The sequence below is a fragment of the Punica granatum genome, chromosome 3 (genome assembly GCF_007655135.1).
Source record: "Punica granatum isolate Tunisia-2019 chromosome 3, ASM765513v2, whole genome shotgun sequence".
NCBI lineage: Eukaryota > Viridiplantae > Streptophyta > Magnoliopsida > Myrtales > Lythraceae > Punica > Punica granatum.
In genome coordinates, this window is record NC_045129.1 from 38,649,942 (window position 1) to 38,664,364 (window position 14,423).

Below are 14,423 nucleotides of genomic sequence, written 5' to 3' on the forward strand. Positions count from 1 at the left end.
TCAACTCAATTTTATTAACAACTAGGAAAGCGTCGGACATTTTAGGCCCAGTGGGCCTGGCCCTTCAGGCCCACCAAGACTTTGTGTTGATAACTGCTCTCAAGCCCATAACTTACAATGTTATCCCCGGAGTTTTCTCTTTTTGTATATCAACCCTCCATTTTTCATTTTCTGCACTGTTCTTCTTTCGTTGACATCACCCCCTTAATTTTCTTTTATGTTAATCACCCTCATTACAAAAATCTTATCCCATTGATGACCTTCATTATCAGTGACTGTTAAGATAAAAGTCTATCTCGGCAAACATTTTATGCGATGCATAATGTCGATATCCTCTCAATTCTCAAGTATAAGATTCATGAAAGGGATTAATTAATCGCGATGAGAGATTTTGTTCGGAGAATCAAAATATATAGCTCCCTGGAGCATTACTTGTTTATGTCGCAAAGCCCAACGCATTCTTAAAGCTATACGAGAAATAAATTAATTCTTTCAATGAAGTTTGGGCTCACATGTATTGTCTAAGTGTTAATTCTATGCTTTTATGGGAAACGTGCAATGTCTCCCGAATATGTCGATGATTATCGTGGTGTAGTCTTGTCCAGAGAACTTTCAAGATCATCTTCATACTCTCCAATGAATTATAGCCTTGATCAGAAGCTCATATTGTTCAAGAACTGCATGCATGGTAGAAAACTAAGTTTTATGTTCACATATATATATATTTTTGGGTAAGCATCACCTGTTATCCGAAAGTCTAATAAATCCCAACTAATCTTTGATTCGAGTCAGATCGGCCTACTGAGGTTTTGAACCTCTCTAATTGCAGATAAAAATAATAATAAAATATTATAAAATAAGGGAAAATGACTCGGTAAATCACAAACTTTACACTTTTTCTATGTGTTATCACAATTTAAATTTTTTCTTGTAAGAAATATACAAACTATCAATCCATTATACGTTTTACCATGGCGTTAGTTTTTCCATCAACTTTAATCGGCGTTCTGATGTGGCACTTAATGTGGCCACACAACGCACACAAATTGATTGAGTGGCACCCACAAACTTTTTTTCAAAAACTAAAACAAAAAATTGTATTAAAAAAAGAAAAAAAAAAGAGGGTTTCCTAGTGCTCGTTGTCCTCTGGGTTCGATACTTCACAGGAACTACCAAAGACGAAAATGGCAACCTAGAGTTTGTAAGTCACAATAACAAATAAGATTTATTGCCTCGAAAATAACGGATAATTTGTTACGGGTCTTGTCAAAATAAGCTCGTCCTGATAAGTATATCGTGATAAAATAACGTTTAGTCACAATATCTTATAACTTATGGCGATAAACTTATTTTCGCGATGAAAACGTTATATAATGTGTGCCACAATATATAAAAATATGTATATACATATATATTAGTTATTATGAAAATACTTAGTATGTAGCGCTTACATAAGATTGAAGATATGTGTATACATATAAATATATATATATATCTACATACATATTAAGTGTGTGTATTATGAGACTTTATTTAGTGTAATTTAACATTTTTATCACAATATACATATTAAGTGTGTATATACATGCATATTAAGTATGTATATACATATATGTTAGTTATTATGGAAATAGTTGATTTTCGGCTTTCATACAATATTGAAGATATATGTGTACATATATATGTATCCACATACATATTAAGCATGTGCATTATAAGACTTTATTTAATGTAATTTAATATTATTATCACAATATACTTTTATTGTGATAAAATTTCTTTATTAGCAATAAAATTTGTCACAACATACAAAATTTCTTGTAGTAAGTGTGATTTCCACAGTCGATAATATAGTGAATGCCGTGGTAGGAATTGTGGTAGCAGCAGTGACGATCATCGTGGTAGCTATCCCAGAAGGCCTACCACTGGCAGTCACGCTCACGCTGGATTATTCAACGAGGAGGATGATATATGATCAGACAATGGTGAGGAAGCTCTCTGCTGTTGAGACCATGGGGTCCGCAACAACTATATGCATGGATAAAACCGGCACCCTCACCCTGAACCAGATGAAGGTCACAAAGTTCTGGGTCGGAGAAGAATTTGTTACTAATACTAGGTACTCAATTTTTGAAGGCAAGCTTGATTTGATTCGGGAGGGAGTTGCTTTGAACACAACGGGCAGTGTGTTTCGGGTTTCTTCTGGATCTAACTTTTAGTTCTCAGGTAGTCCGACCGAAAAGGCTATATTGTCCCGGGCAGTCCTGAAGGCTGGAGCTGAACATGGAAATGGAAGAGGAGAAGCAGAAAAATACAATTTTTCAAGTCGAGGCATCCAATTCACAGAAGAATGGAGCAAGGCCGATGGTTTCGTTCATATACATTGGAAAGGAGTGGCAGAGATGGTCCTGGTGATGTGCTCGAGCTACTACGATGCAGCAGGATTCTTGAGAAACTAGGATGGTGAGAGGATGAGGAGGATCGAGAATGTCATTCAGAGCATGGCTGCGATGAGCCTAAGGTGCATCGCCTTTGCTCAGAAAAAAAAACCTCGTAGACATGACTGGAAGAAGATGGCGACCCCAATTGGGGATTGATAGCCGACGATAAGGCCCCACCAATCGAAATTAGGGGAATCCCTAAACTCCGGTCAGTGGGGCCTCATCGGCGACCCCGATTGGGGGTGGTGGCCGGTGACAACCCTTCTTTTTTTGGTAATATTTTAAAATTATCATATTTATTTTTTGAAAATAGTTTATGTGGGTCTCACTCAACCAATCTGTCTGCGTCACGTGGCACCGTTGAGTGCCACGTTAGCACGCCGGTTAAAATTGACGGAAAAACTAATGCCATGGTAAAATATATAACAGATTGATAGTTTATATGTTTCTTACAGAAAAAATTAGTTTGTGATAAAATGTAGAAAAAGTGTAAAGTTTGTGATTATTGAGTCATTTCCCCTAAAAATAAAGTGTCACATGAAGATCCTCACGAGGATAGAAAGACAGGGATAACGAAAAAAACTTGAATGAGTCTAAGCAATAGGCATGTCGGAAAAGTCTGGGGTTACGCTGTCAGATTCGTTCTGCTGGGGCCCCTTTACCGGTTGATCGGTAAATCAACTTTTATATATATATATATATACACAAAAGCAAATAATGAATGAAAAAGTTGCAGATTTATTTTTAAAAATAATCAAATAAAATTAAAAAATGAAAATAAAAATTGGAAATGAATAGTAATAAAATCTATTCGCATATTATGAAAAAGTCATACCGGATTGTTATAACAATTACAAAATATAAGTTATCATAAAATTTGATTTTTATCATAACTTTAGTAGAAGATGTGATTGTGCAAATTGACATTTATCACTTGTTCAAAATGTGCATATGATAACTTAGTGTAAACTAGCATATTAATGACATTTCAAACTAGTTTTATGACAAAAATTCATATTTGGGGATTACATCAATTAGATAATTTATTTATATAATTTATAGATAACTTATTTGTAAGATGTGAATACTTAATTTAAATTGACCTAATTATCACATGATGAACTCACATTATCACTATTTACTGTATCAATGATAATCAATACATGATTGGGGATAATTTAGTTCAAATTTGTCCATTTATCACTAGTTAAACAGTTGTTATTACTATTTTCATAATTTGAGATAACTAATTTGTAATGTGTAATAATTTAGTTTAAATTGGCCTAGTTATCACACGATGAACTCATGTTATCACTATTTATATAATTTTGTGATAACTAATTTGTAATATGTGATAACTTAGTTCAAAGCTCGAACACTTCATTATTAGTCGAGGATGTATGTGCTACTATACTATGTATATACCCTTTCTCGTCAACACTAGTGAATTTTCTTTTTCATGACTAATTTTCTAAAAGTTTTCCAATAAGATTGCGAGATTCACTGAACCTACTAATTATTGAGTGAGATTAATATTCGTTCCAACATGATTACTTTCAACTAATTTCAAATTCCTTCCATGCAGTTAAATTCCGTCCGTACATGAAGTGCATAATTCGTCAAGTTCAATAACGCCAGATCCCCGTACCCTCCAGCTTTCGTACACTTACACATACTGTTAGTTTTGCAGATTTTTTCATTTCCAACGCTGTCGTCCTTTCCCTGCCATCTCCCACAGCTAGCTTTGCTCCTTTTGTACCTCTAAGCTCGATTGCAGTTTTCTTTCCTCAGCCACGGGGCTCTTCTTGAATTAGGGAAACGTCAATGAGGCTTCCTGATTTAATTTAATGTGAGATATATCGTTGAAATTATATATTGTATGTGCGATTCTTAATAACCTATACCGCGCTGCATTATAACAAAACCAGCCTAATCGGTTTCGAACGAACGCACATTAGAAATTCTTGAATTAAAAACATTACCAAAATGATTCTTTAATTTCACCTTGTTAATTTCCAAGATAGCAGATCGATCATCACCCGACCGCCTCTTCAAAAGCCACGCTTATCAAATAGCTTGAAAGAAGCGATAGTGTTGGGGGCTTGCTAGCTCTGGATTTTCGAAACATGCAATATGGTTGCAGTATTCTATACTAACACATTCATGCAGTTGAAGCTAGAACGTGTAATGATGCAGTAGGTGAAGTTTGGTAACGGAATATAGTATGATTTTACTTAACTTCGCGGGATGAAGACGAAAGTAGTTTGAAAATTTTATTATTAAAAAATTGATTGTAATATTAGTTAAGAAAAAGAATGTGCGTGAATTTATTATTAAATTAAAAAATAAGATAAAAAATAATGATTGCATTATTAAATTGAGAGAAAAGTAATAAACAGTCGGGAAAGTTTAGTATTAAAAAATTAATTGTAATAATGATTAAGAAAAAAGTACGTGAGAGAATTTATTATTAAATTTAAAAAATATATAAAAATAATAATGATTATATTGTTGAAGGAATAGTAAATTGGAGTTAAATACAGTAAAGTATTACTCCATAAACAAAAAAAATCAGTATATCTATTGATTGGAAGACTTTGCTCTCCCTTTCTGCATGAATCATGATCCTTCTGCTTTTCGAGAGCTAAAGGATAAAAGGACTGAGAACGAAAAAAAGTTTCATTGGCATAACTTCGACGTACGAAAACTAGGCTTCCATACAGGTTACAGCTCATTAAGCGGAAGCGCCAGGATCGATTTTGTACGTATATCTCTGGAAAGAATGTACATCACGACACGAACTTGTGTCATATATTTCAACTATATGTATGTAGTATATATACACGCACGAATTATTTTCTCAGCAAATTGCATTGGAGGTGGGACGCCGTGGGGGAATTCGTAATATAATAGCCTCTATATCAGTATAGTTCGGATTGCTGAAGCTGGAAGACGTAATATGATCGATATATGAAAAGTTTTTATCGATATATCTGGCTTGACAAAAGTATGTCAACCTACAATATAATTTCATGTACTGGTCCCATCGAAAGATAACTTTGCTTCCTTTTCTGTGTCTGAATATTCAGCTTTTCAAGCCCTCATAGAAAGGCCGAATGATATCACCCTCCTCGATCATTATATTACCGATTTACGCTGTGCCCCGCAACGCCTCTTTTCTTTGTATTTTGGCTTTTAATAAGAACCTATATCTGCTAAAACCAACTGTTTTGAGATGGCTCCTCAAGCAGATGGACCGCCAGACAGTGCGTACTGCGTACTATTGCCACTCGTAAAGGCAATGACTTATGTATAATATGGCCATCGTGAAGAGAAGGTCTCGTGTACAATGGGGAGTATTACGCAGAATTATATCACAAGACATATCAAAAATATTATTTTTGCCAACAATTGATTATCTTTGTCAATAATAGATTTTTTTTTCTATTTTTGTTTATATACTAAAAATCAAAATTACAAACCCTTATTGCTTGTGGCATTACCATATGGTACCACCGTTCATACAAGACTTTCTCCTTGCATTCACCCCGTGCTCATTGATTTATAATTTGATCTGATAGACCTGACCAGCTAACTAATATTGATCAATAACCTTGAAAACTGCCCAATGACACACTAGCAAACTAACTAACCATCCAAATTAACTATATGGCTGCAGAGTCACGGACCTCGAAGAAGGATCGGTTCTTGACAACAATGTCGTACATGTGGAAGGTGCGGATGCAGGAGAAGTCATAGGGCAGGGAGATGAGGTGGGCTGAGTCATCTGAGCGGTGGAACTGGAGGAGGTCAGGTCGGAGTGGGTTCAGGTAGCGGGTCCAGCCTAGCTCAGTCAGTCGCTGCTCGAGCTCAATGTGGGAACGGATCACCTGGTTGGTCGGGATGTATACGAGGATGCGTGGGCGGGCTCCAGGAGCAGTGGCGGTACCCAGGTGATGCGGCTCCATCCGCTCGAAAGACTCCCTAGTCGGGTTCGGGATAAGCCGGACCACGCCGTTCTTGTTGAAAACCCACACTCCCGACATGATGAGCTTATAATCTGTGGAGGTCTTCTTCTCTTCTTGCCGGGTCACTGAGGGAAAAAAGGGAGTGATGGAAGTTTATATATTTGTTGTGATGATGTATACATGGGACATAATGTGTATGTACATATATCTCGAAATTCTCAAGATATATATACAAAGAAAATTTACATATATTCCATTCGTAGATAACTTATATTACATTCGTTGCGCTATTCTCGATACGATCAAGAAGCGAAAAGATTCGGAGGTCGAAGAATTGTCGTGATGAATGAGTGGTCCTTTCATGACTATTATGATGCTTCATTCAACAACTGTATTGACAATTCTCTTATTATCGATATCATTAGTTCCATACAATCAGATGGAACAAGATAGAAAGGGCAATCGGATTAAAGCATCTAGTCACACGTGACAAATGATGCTGTTAATGGTTTATATCAAACCATTATCATATGATCAGATGAAACAACTCAAAATCAGATAGAGGGACTAGCCGGCCAGCTGCATGTGACTTAATGTTAATCATGTCGATGGGCTATGGCTCGGTGTTCTAACTTCTACCGAAAAAACAAATGATTTGGGCCCTGTTGGTGTATTACTCATCTCTGCCGATGGGTTACAACATCATCGGACCTCTGTTGGAGCTCTTGGCAGCTTTATGCTGCACAAGCTCGTCAAACTTTATAGTTAATTTAATTAAGGATCGCCAACCTTACGCCAAGCCGTCTTAGCTCAGCCGGTAGAGCGCGTGGCTTTTAACCACGTGGTCGTGGGTTCGATTCCCACAGACGGCGTACTGTCCTTTTTTTTTTTTTCTTTTTTTTTTTCACGCCCTGTTTTATTTGGACTTCCCCGACATCTAAATTTGCTCGCTTTTCTTTTCTTTCTTTTCCCCTTAAATGAAAATTTGCATTTCGTTCCGCAAAATATGAATAAATGAATTTGCTCCCCTTTTTTTTCCTTTTTACTTTAAATGAAAATTTGCATTTTATTTCGCAAGATAAATAAATGAGATGACATTATACATATTTTCTTTTCTTTCTTTTTCCTTTAAATGAAAATTTGCATTTCATTCTGCAAGATATAAATAAATGAATTTGGTCCCCTTTTTTCCTTTAAATGAAAATTTATATTTCGTTCCGCAATATATAAATAAATGAGATGACATTATACGTATTTGAGGAAAGTAAATAAAACGCTCAAACGGTCAATAACATATCTCAACCATGACATATTATCTTATTTTCATTATACATGAAATCGTGAATATCAGTCATGACGAAAGTAATTTGAATTCTTTTGGTCCAATTAGGATTAGGACCTACATATGTATTTAGGCAATATACTCTATTCAATAGCTTTCATAATTTATTTATTAGCTGTCAATAAAAATTGTCTATTCATTTTACGCTAACTCATTCTTGAAATATAAAACTAAATAATATGTTTTTCTTTTTTTGTTGGGTAACTAATATATGTTTTTCTTTTTCCTCAACCCTTAACTCAACTTTTTAACTTTTTTCCTTTTATCATAATTACAATAAGTAAAGATAATATAAATAATTCATTAATCTTTTAGTATATTAATTATTAATTTCATAAATGGAAAACAATGCTAGAATTAACATGGACGATCCATTTTAGTTTTTTTGCATAATTGGCCTTTATCCGTAATGTAACATATTTGTCAATCTAAATTATAAATGCATCGGTATCACTCATTTTCTTAAATGAAAAACAGATCCCTATCAAATCAAAATATAACAATTTAAATGGACGATTGTTGATAAGATCATAAGAAATTATCAGCCGTGAAATATTTTAAAAGATAAATTCCACGCAACAGCGTTAGATTCCCGATTATCGTGCGTTGGATTCCCGATTATTCATCTCCCTTGACAATGGGCTTTCATGAAGCCCATGATCCAGCCGATTAGCACGATCGGGTCGAATATCCGTCTTCCCCGACCCGCACCAGGTTGGCGAAAGGGCCCCACCAAAAGATCGACCCCGTCCTTCCCACAGTCTCCGACGCGCCGTCTCCTGGCGTCCGAAAAACACGCGCTTCCTACTCGACCAATTGGAAATAAGAACACAAATGAGTTCGTTAATGGAAATACGAAAACGAGCCCGCCTCGAGAATCTGTCCCCGCTCAGGACATGAAAGGGAAATCTCCATTTCCGGCGACGCAGTCCGATCGTCGCTCGTCTCGTCTCCTTTCCGTCGTCTGGTCTACGAGCTCCGGTGGACCTTGTCGTCTCATTGCCGGACTCTTCAACGCGGAGTCGCTGCAGAAGCCCTCTGTCCGACTTCTGCACAGAGGGATTTGGTTGACGTGTTAGGGTTTCGGAACCGTCAGGCAAGCTCGCTTTTTGGACCAGGTAACACATTCCCCATGCTTCGTGCCATTTCTTTCCTATCGTTGATGCTCTGTTCTTATGGCCGGGTTTTTTAGTGTGTTTCTTGGGGAATGCTTTCTTAAGCTCCCTCAGAGCTCGTAGGGTCTGTAGTTTCAGAGGATTAGTAAAGCATTTCACTGCTACGTTTGATTACGTACTGCAGAATGTGTTCAATCGTCAATCATTCTGTGTGTTTGTCTTGGATTATTTCTGCTATTGTTGTCGTTGCCTCTCGGCGCGTTCTATGAATGATTTGATCGTTTTCTAGTACTGTTAGGTCGAAATATGTCATACCAGGTAATACATTCCCCATGCTTCATACATTCCGATAGTTGAGGCCCTGTTCTTATGACCGAGGTTTTTAGAGTGTTTGTTCGGGAATGCTTTGCTGAAACTCTCTCAGAGCTCATAGTGTCTGTAGTTACAGAGGATAGTCAAGCATTTCACTGCTACGTTTGATTATGCATTGCAGAATGTGTTTATTCGTCAATCATTGTGTGTGTTGGTCTTGGATTTTTTCTGCTATTGGTTTTGCCTTTCTGCGTGTTCTATGAATGATTTGATCATTTTCTCATAATGTTAGGTTGAGATATGTCGCACCGATCGCAGAAAGGTACCCACACTGGCGAGCGTGCCCACACTGGTGAGCGTGAACTCTTAGATGAATATGAGTACAGATACTACAAGGAGCTGCGAACAGGGTACGTGAATATAAGGGTTTCAGACTCTCTTCTCCGCTGTCCCTACTGTGACAGAGAGGACATGCGTGATTATACCTCCGATGAACTCCTGCTCCACGCCGCTAATAGGAGTAGAAGTTCGAGCACGAGCATGAAAGAGAAAGCCAAGCACTTGGCCTTAGAAAGATTTGTCAGGAAGCACTATGAAAGTGGGGACAGAGCGGGACTGTCAAATGAAAATCGAGCAAAAGAAATGCCAAAAGTTAATCCTGAGGAGAAGTCCTCCCATGGGATAAGCAACCAGATCACTGACAATCGATTATTTGTCTGGCCTCCTATGGCTATCATTGCAAACATCAAGACCGGAGTGAAAGATGAAAGAAACCAAGGTGGTACGAAACTCCGAGATGAGTTAATAGGGAAAGGGCTCAATGTGGTCAAAGTTGAACCTTTGTGGAGCATTCGAGGCCATTCAGGTTTTGCTGTAGTCAAGTTTAGACCAGATTGGAATGGGTTCTATGATGCATTGTCGTTTGAGAGGAGTTTTGAATCTCAGAGCCGTGGGAAGAAGGAATTTTATCGTTCCACAGATAGAGGAGACGGATTATATGGATGGATTGCCAGGGATGACGATTATAACTCTCGCACTGTGTTCGGTAGACACCTGCAGAAAAAAGGGGACTTGAAATCTGTCACTGAAAAAGAACAAGAAGATTTGAGGAATCAATCTAGGCTTGAGGCAAGCTTGATGGATACAATAGAGATGAAGAGCCATCATATCCACAAGATGAAGACCGAATATGAATATACCAACCGACGCCTCTCCAGTGTCATGACCCAGAAGGAGGACATGTTGAAGGTTTACAATGAAAGTAAGAGCCATATGTTACTGACTGATTCAATCTTTTCGCATATAATCCGATCCGAATAATGGTGATAGTGTCTTTCGTTTTCAATGTGTCTTATTAGAAACAACCATGATTCAGATGAAGGCACGGGATCATTTTGAAAAGCTGTATCTGGAGCATGAGAAAGTAAGAAGAAAGTTGCATGCTCAACAGGAGGAGCTTGAGCAGCAAGAAAAGGAATTGAAACAGCGAGAATTCCAAAATGAGTGCAAAAGACAAAGATTCAAGCTTGAAAAGGACATGGTATGCATCTCTAGCTTATGTTCCTCTACATTCTTTTGCGACTACTTGTCCATTTGCTTTCCTATAGGTTTGTCTCATTTAAATGGGACCATAGAGATGACAAATTGGAAGTATCGAGGATCCATTATGTAGATATCAAATCGAATAATTAGTAAAGCGACCATGTAATTACTTCATTGCCTATTAAAGAAGAAACTCTGTATATTTTTCCAGGTTGAGAGGGCGGTCTTGGAGCAAAAGAAAGCTGATGAAAACATGTTGATGCTTGCCGAAGCTCAAAAGGTGGTTACCCTCTTCCCTGTTCTTGTTCCCAACCTATTGATGCATAGCATACAGTAAAATCCTTGAATTTATTTCTTTCTTTTCGTTAATGGCAGAGGGAAAAGGAGGAATTGCATAGAAAGATAATTGATTTGCAGAAGGAACTTGATGACAAGCAAGCACTGGAGTTGGAAATTCAGCGGATGAAAGGTGCTCTGGAGGTGATGGAGCACATGAAAGATGATGAGGATGGGGAAGCCCCAAAGAAGATGAATGAGATCAGAGAAGAATTGAAAGAAAAAGAAGATGAGTTAGAGATGATGGATGGAATTACTCAAGCACTTATTGTTAAGCATGGCAGAAACAATGATGAACTACAGGGTGCTCGTAAGGAGTTGATTGCTGTGAGTATTATAAAATTCTGGAAAGGTTATGTTCCTCTGTATTTTGAGTTTTGATTCTTTCATTAGGCGCTCTTCTGGAGCTGCTTTGGGACCATAAACACTGCACAAGCCCACTTGTGGACCTCAACACAGAGTTCATATGTTTTAAACAAGGAATGAAGATGTAGATCCTAGACTTGTAGTTATGTCAATTTAATGCATTAAGTATCTCAATCACTTTCAGATGAGCTACTTCTTTGAAATGTTGATATGACTGGATCTTTGAAACTCTGAGGCTCATATCCAGTGGCGGTGGTGGTGGGGCATGGGGTGGGGCGGGTGTTGGCTTTTGGGTTGGTGTTTCTGTGTCATATATTCCTGCTCCTCCTGCATACTGCATATAGAGACTCATTTTAGCTCATGCTCTGTTTTTCTCCATTACGTCATACAAATAGTTAGTTTTAAAATAAACATAATTATCCACGCTATGAGCTATGAACTGTCAAATATGGACAGTATATTGAAGTTTTGATCTTAGCTTTCCATCCTTGCCATTGATGGTGCATTTCGTAGATTGTTCCCGGAGTAGATGTGATCGGAGCACTTTCTTCTCTTCTTTAAGAAGCTTGACTGACTTGCTATATAGGCTTTGAGCGAAGTGAACAAAGGCCCGGCTACAGTTGGCATTAAAAGAATGGGAGAGCTTGATGCTAAACCATTCCAAGCAGCAGCGAAGAAGAAATATGGTAAAGTAAATGCAGATATGGAGGCAGTAAAGCTGTGCACATCGTGGCAAGCTCTCCTCCGAGATCCGAGCTGGCATCCTTTTAAGATCATCACTCATGAAGGAAATCCCAAGGTGAGGGAATATGGAAAATCCGTTTACATTAAGTGAAAAGAGTGATCTTGCCATCAGTTTAGCATGTTTTCTGAGTTGTTTCATGCACATGCGACTTAATCTGTTACTAATGCTAAAATTAAGCGTCTCTGTACAGATATCTATATCTATAGCTCTCATAGAAGAAGTAGCATTTTACGAACAAAGTTACAAAAACTTTGCAATTCGATTCACTTAATTCCCAATATTGAAAATACTTGAGGATAAGATTCTCCCAATTGCCAAATTCTTATTGATCGTTGAAGGTGTATTTAGTCCTCAGTACTCTCCATTAACCTCTTCTAAATGTTGCATGTTTTCCTGCAGGAAATTGTTGATGAGGAAGATGAGAAACTGAAATCGTTGCGTGAAGAGCTCGGGGATGAGGTCTATGGAGCTGTAGTAACTGCTTTAAGAGAGATGAATGAGTACAACGGAAGTGGGAGGTACCCAGTACCTGAGCTTTGGAACTTCAAAGAAAAAAGGAGAGCTGCACTGAAAGAAGGGGTGGAACGTATTCTCAATCAATGGAAAACTCTTAAAAAGAGGAGGACCTAATGGTGAGCATTACATGTCTACTTCTTCCTCTTTAGATATTCCAAATCTCAACTTGGTTTAAAATTGTCAAATAGATGACACATGGGCGGTATTTTCCACTCGGAAAAGAAAAAAGAAAAAAGAAAAAAGAAACGATCATGCATATATTGGTCTCTGAAGAGCATCGTGATAATAGTCATGCTCTTGCATTGGCCTATAGAAGCAGTGACAATCTATGAAAGCATATTTTTTTTACTTTGGGAGGTAATGGAATCATGTTGTCAATTGATGTAGGAAAGTAAGCTACAGTCGTTTCTAGATGGAGAAATGGAAGTAGTGTAGTTGCAATGATATATGACTTACCTGGAATTCGCATGTTGAAGAAGTATCGTAGGACTCAGAATGCAAATCATTTGTTTTGATCGTAAGATTCTTTAGACGAGTTTGAAATTGCATGAGAAGTTTGCACAGCTTCCAAAGTCCAATTAGCCAAAATCTTATGGAATGTACATTCTTTAAAGGCTGAAATTTAGCAGATCCTTCTAAATTGGATATGTTAATGCTGTCTTGGTATCCTTGGATATTATTTTGGAATCACTCTGATCTAATAATTAATAATGTGTGTCACTGGCTGCCTCAGCAGATCTCTAAACATGTCGTGTTCTCTGCTGATTGCGAGGTGACATGATACCAGAAGCATGGTTACATGAATATGTGGATAGCTGACGTAAACTATAGATGGACAGACTAGTCCCTTTAACTTGCTGGAGTCTCTTTAGGGATGAGGGTTAAGTGGTTGGTAAAAGGTTTTCGATGCTGAGAAGACTGGTTGGTCGTTTGGAACAATTTGTTTATGTGACAGCATGGTTGATTCAACGAAGGTAGCAGCTAGCTAGGATTTCAAGGTAGACATTATGTTGCTGTGGAATACGATCGATGTAGTGACTGAACAGATTCTCCTCCATCTTTTCATTGATGTTTATGACCGAGTGCGGCACTTTTAACCATGTGGTCGTGGGTGGAGACGGCGTTATGTCATTTAATCGTACTTGAAATTTCTATTTAAATTTTCCTATTTTCCATGAAAATTTGCATTTTTATTCCGCAAGATTTAAATAAATCAGATCACATATCTGTTGAGCATGGTAAAAATAGAGGATGCAAACCGATCTTGACCGTGATATATTACCTTTATTTTCATCCCTGCAACAAAGGTACAAGTACAACGTGTCCGTGCAGTGTGCAAGTGTGCTCATTCTCCTTAGTCTTATATAATCTATTTAGCCTACTACCTGTGCGATGCGGGAATTTTTTGATATATATATATTTAGAGTTGTACTAAAATATTTTTAAAAGATGAATTCGTATTTCATAAGCTTTAATATAAACTTAAAAATTGTATGCATAATTTAAGGTTAGAAAATTAACCTATAAAAAATAAATTGTGAAAAAATTACTTTTAATTCTTATATCAAGTAATTTTCTAAGAGCACGTAATATTTTCAATTGAAACCCATATATGTTTAGAGAACTAAATCGGTTATCATAAAAATTGTTCAATTTTTAAATAGGTATTATAATCAATAAGTAAAAAAGATATACAGAATGGCCTTTAAATACACATAGTAAACATTTCTGAAACTAAGC

At 37.2% G+C, this 14,423-nt stretch overlaps 1 protein-coding gene and 1 non-coding gene across 5 annotated transcripts; both read left to right on the forward strand.

The window, feature by feature from the left end:
* The first annotated feature begins 7,208 nt into the window (after window positions 1–7,208).
* TRNAK-UUU lies at window positions 7,209–7,281 on the forward strand. The gene has a single exon. It is a non-coding gene; the product is annotated as a tRNA-Lys (tRNA).
* A 1,308-nt stretch (window positions 7,282–8,589) lies between these two features.
* LOC116201580 (factor of DNA methylation 4-like) lies at window positions 8,590–13,851 on the forward strand. Of its 4 annotated transcripts, none has more exons than XM_031532857.1 (8): window positions 8,590–8,869; window positions 9,471–10,439; window positions 10,537–10,718; window positions 10,932–11,000; window positions 11,096–11,383; window positions 12,009–12,221; window positions 12,567–12,799; window positions 13,417–13,851. In XM_031532857.1, the coding sequence occupies exons 2-7, from the start codon at window positions 9,479–9,481 to the stop codon at window positions 12,795–12,797; spliced, it is 1,944 nt and encodes a 647-aa protein (XP_031388717.1). In that variant the 5' UTR covers window positions 8,590–8,869; window positions 9,471–9,478; the 3' UTR covers window positions 12,798–12,799; window positions 13,417–13,851. The 4 variants fall into 4 exon arrangements, with proteins under 4 accessions (XP_031388717.1, XP_031388716.1, XP_031388720.1 ...); XM_031532856.1 differs by having other exon boundaries at window positions 13,420–13,851; XM_031532860.1 differs by having other exon boundaries at window positions 13,456–13,851.
* Window positions 13,852–14,423: the final 572 nt, after the last annotated feature.

Excerpts from the sequence above, each read along its gene's own strand:
- LOC116201580 (XM_031532857.1), top strand. The coding sequence starts at position 9,479 with ATGTCGCACCGATCGCAGAAAGGTACCCACACTGGCGAGCGTGCCCAC. Across the intron at positions 10,440-10,536 it reads GTTGAAGGTTTACAATGAAA|AAACAACCATGATTCAGATG; the intron begins GTAAGAGCCATA and ends GTGTCTTATTAG. Across the intron at positions 11,384-12,008 it reads CTCGTAAGGAGTTGATTGCT|GCTTTGAGCGAAGTGAACAA; the intron begins GTGAGTATTATA and ends CTTGCTATATAG.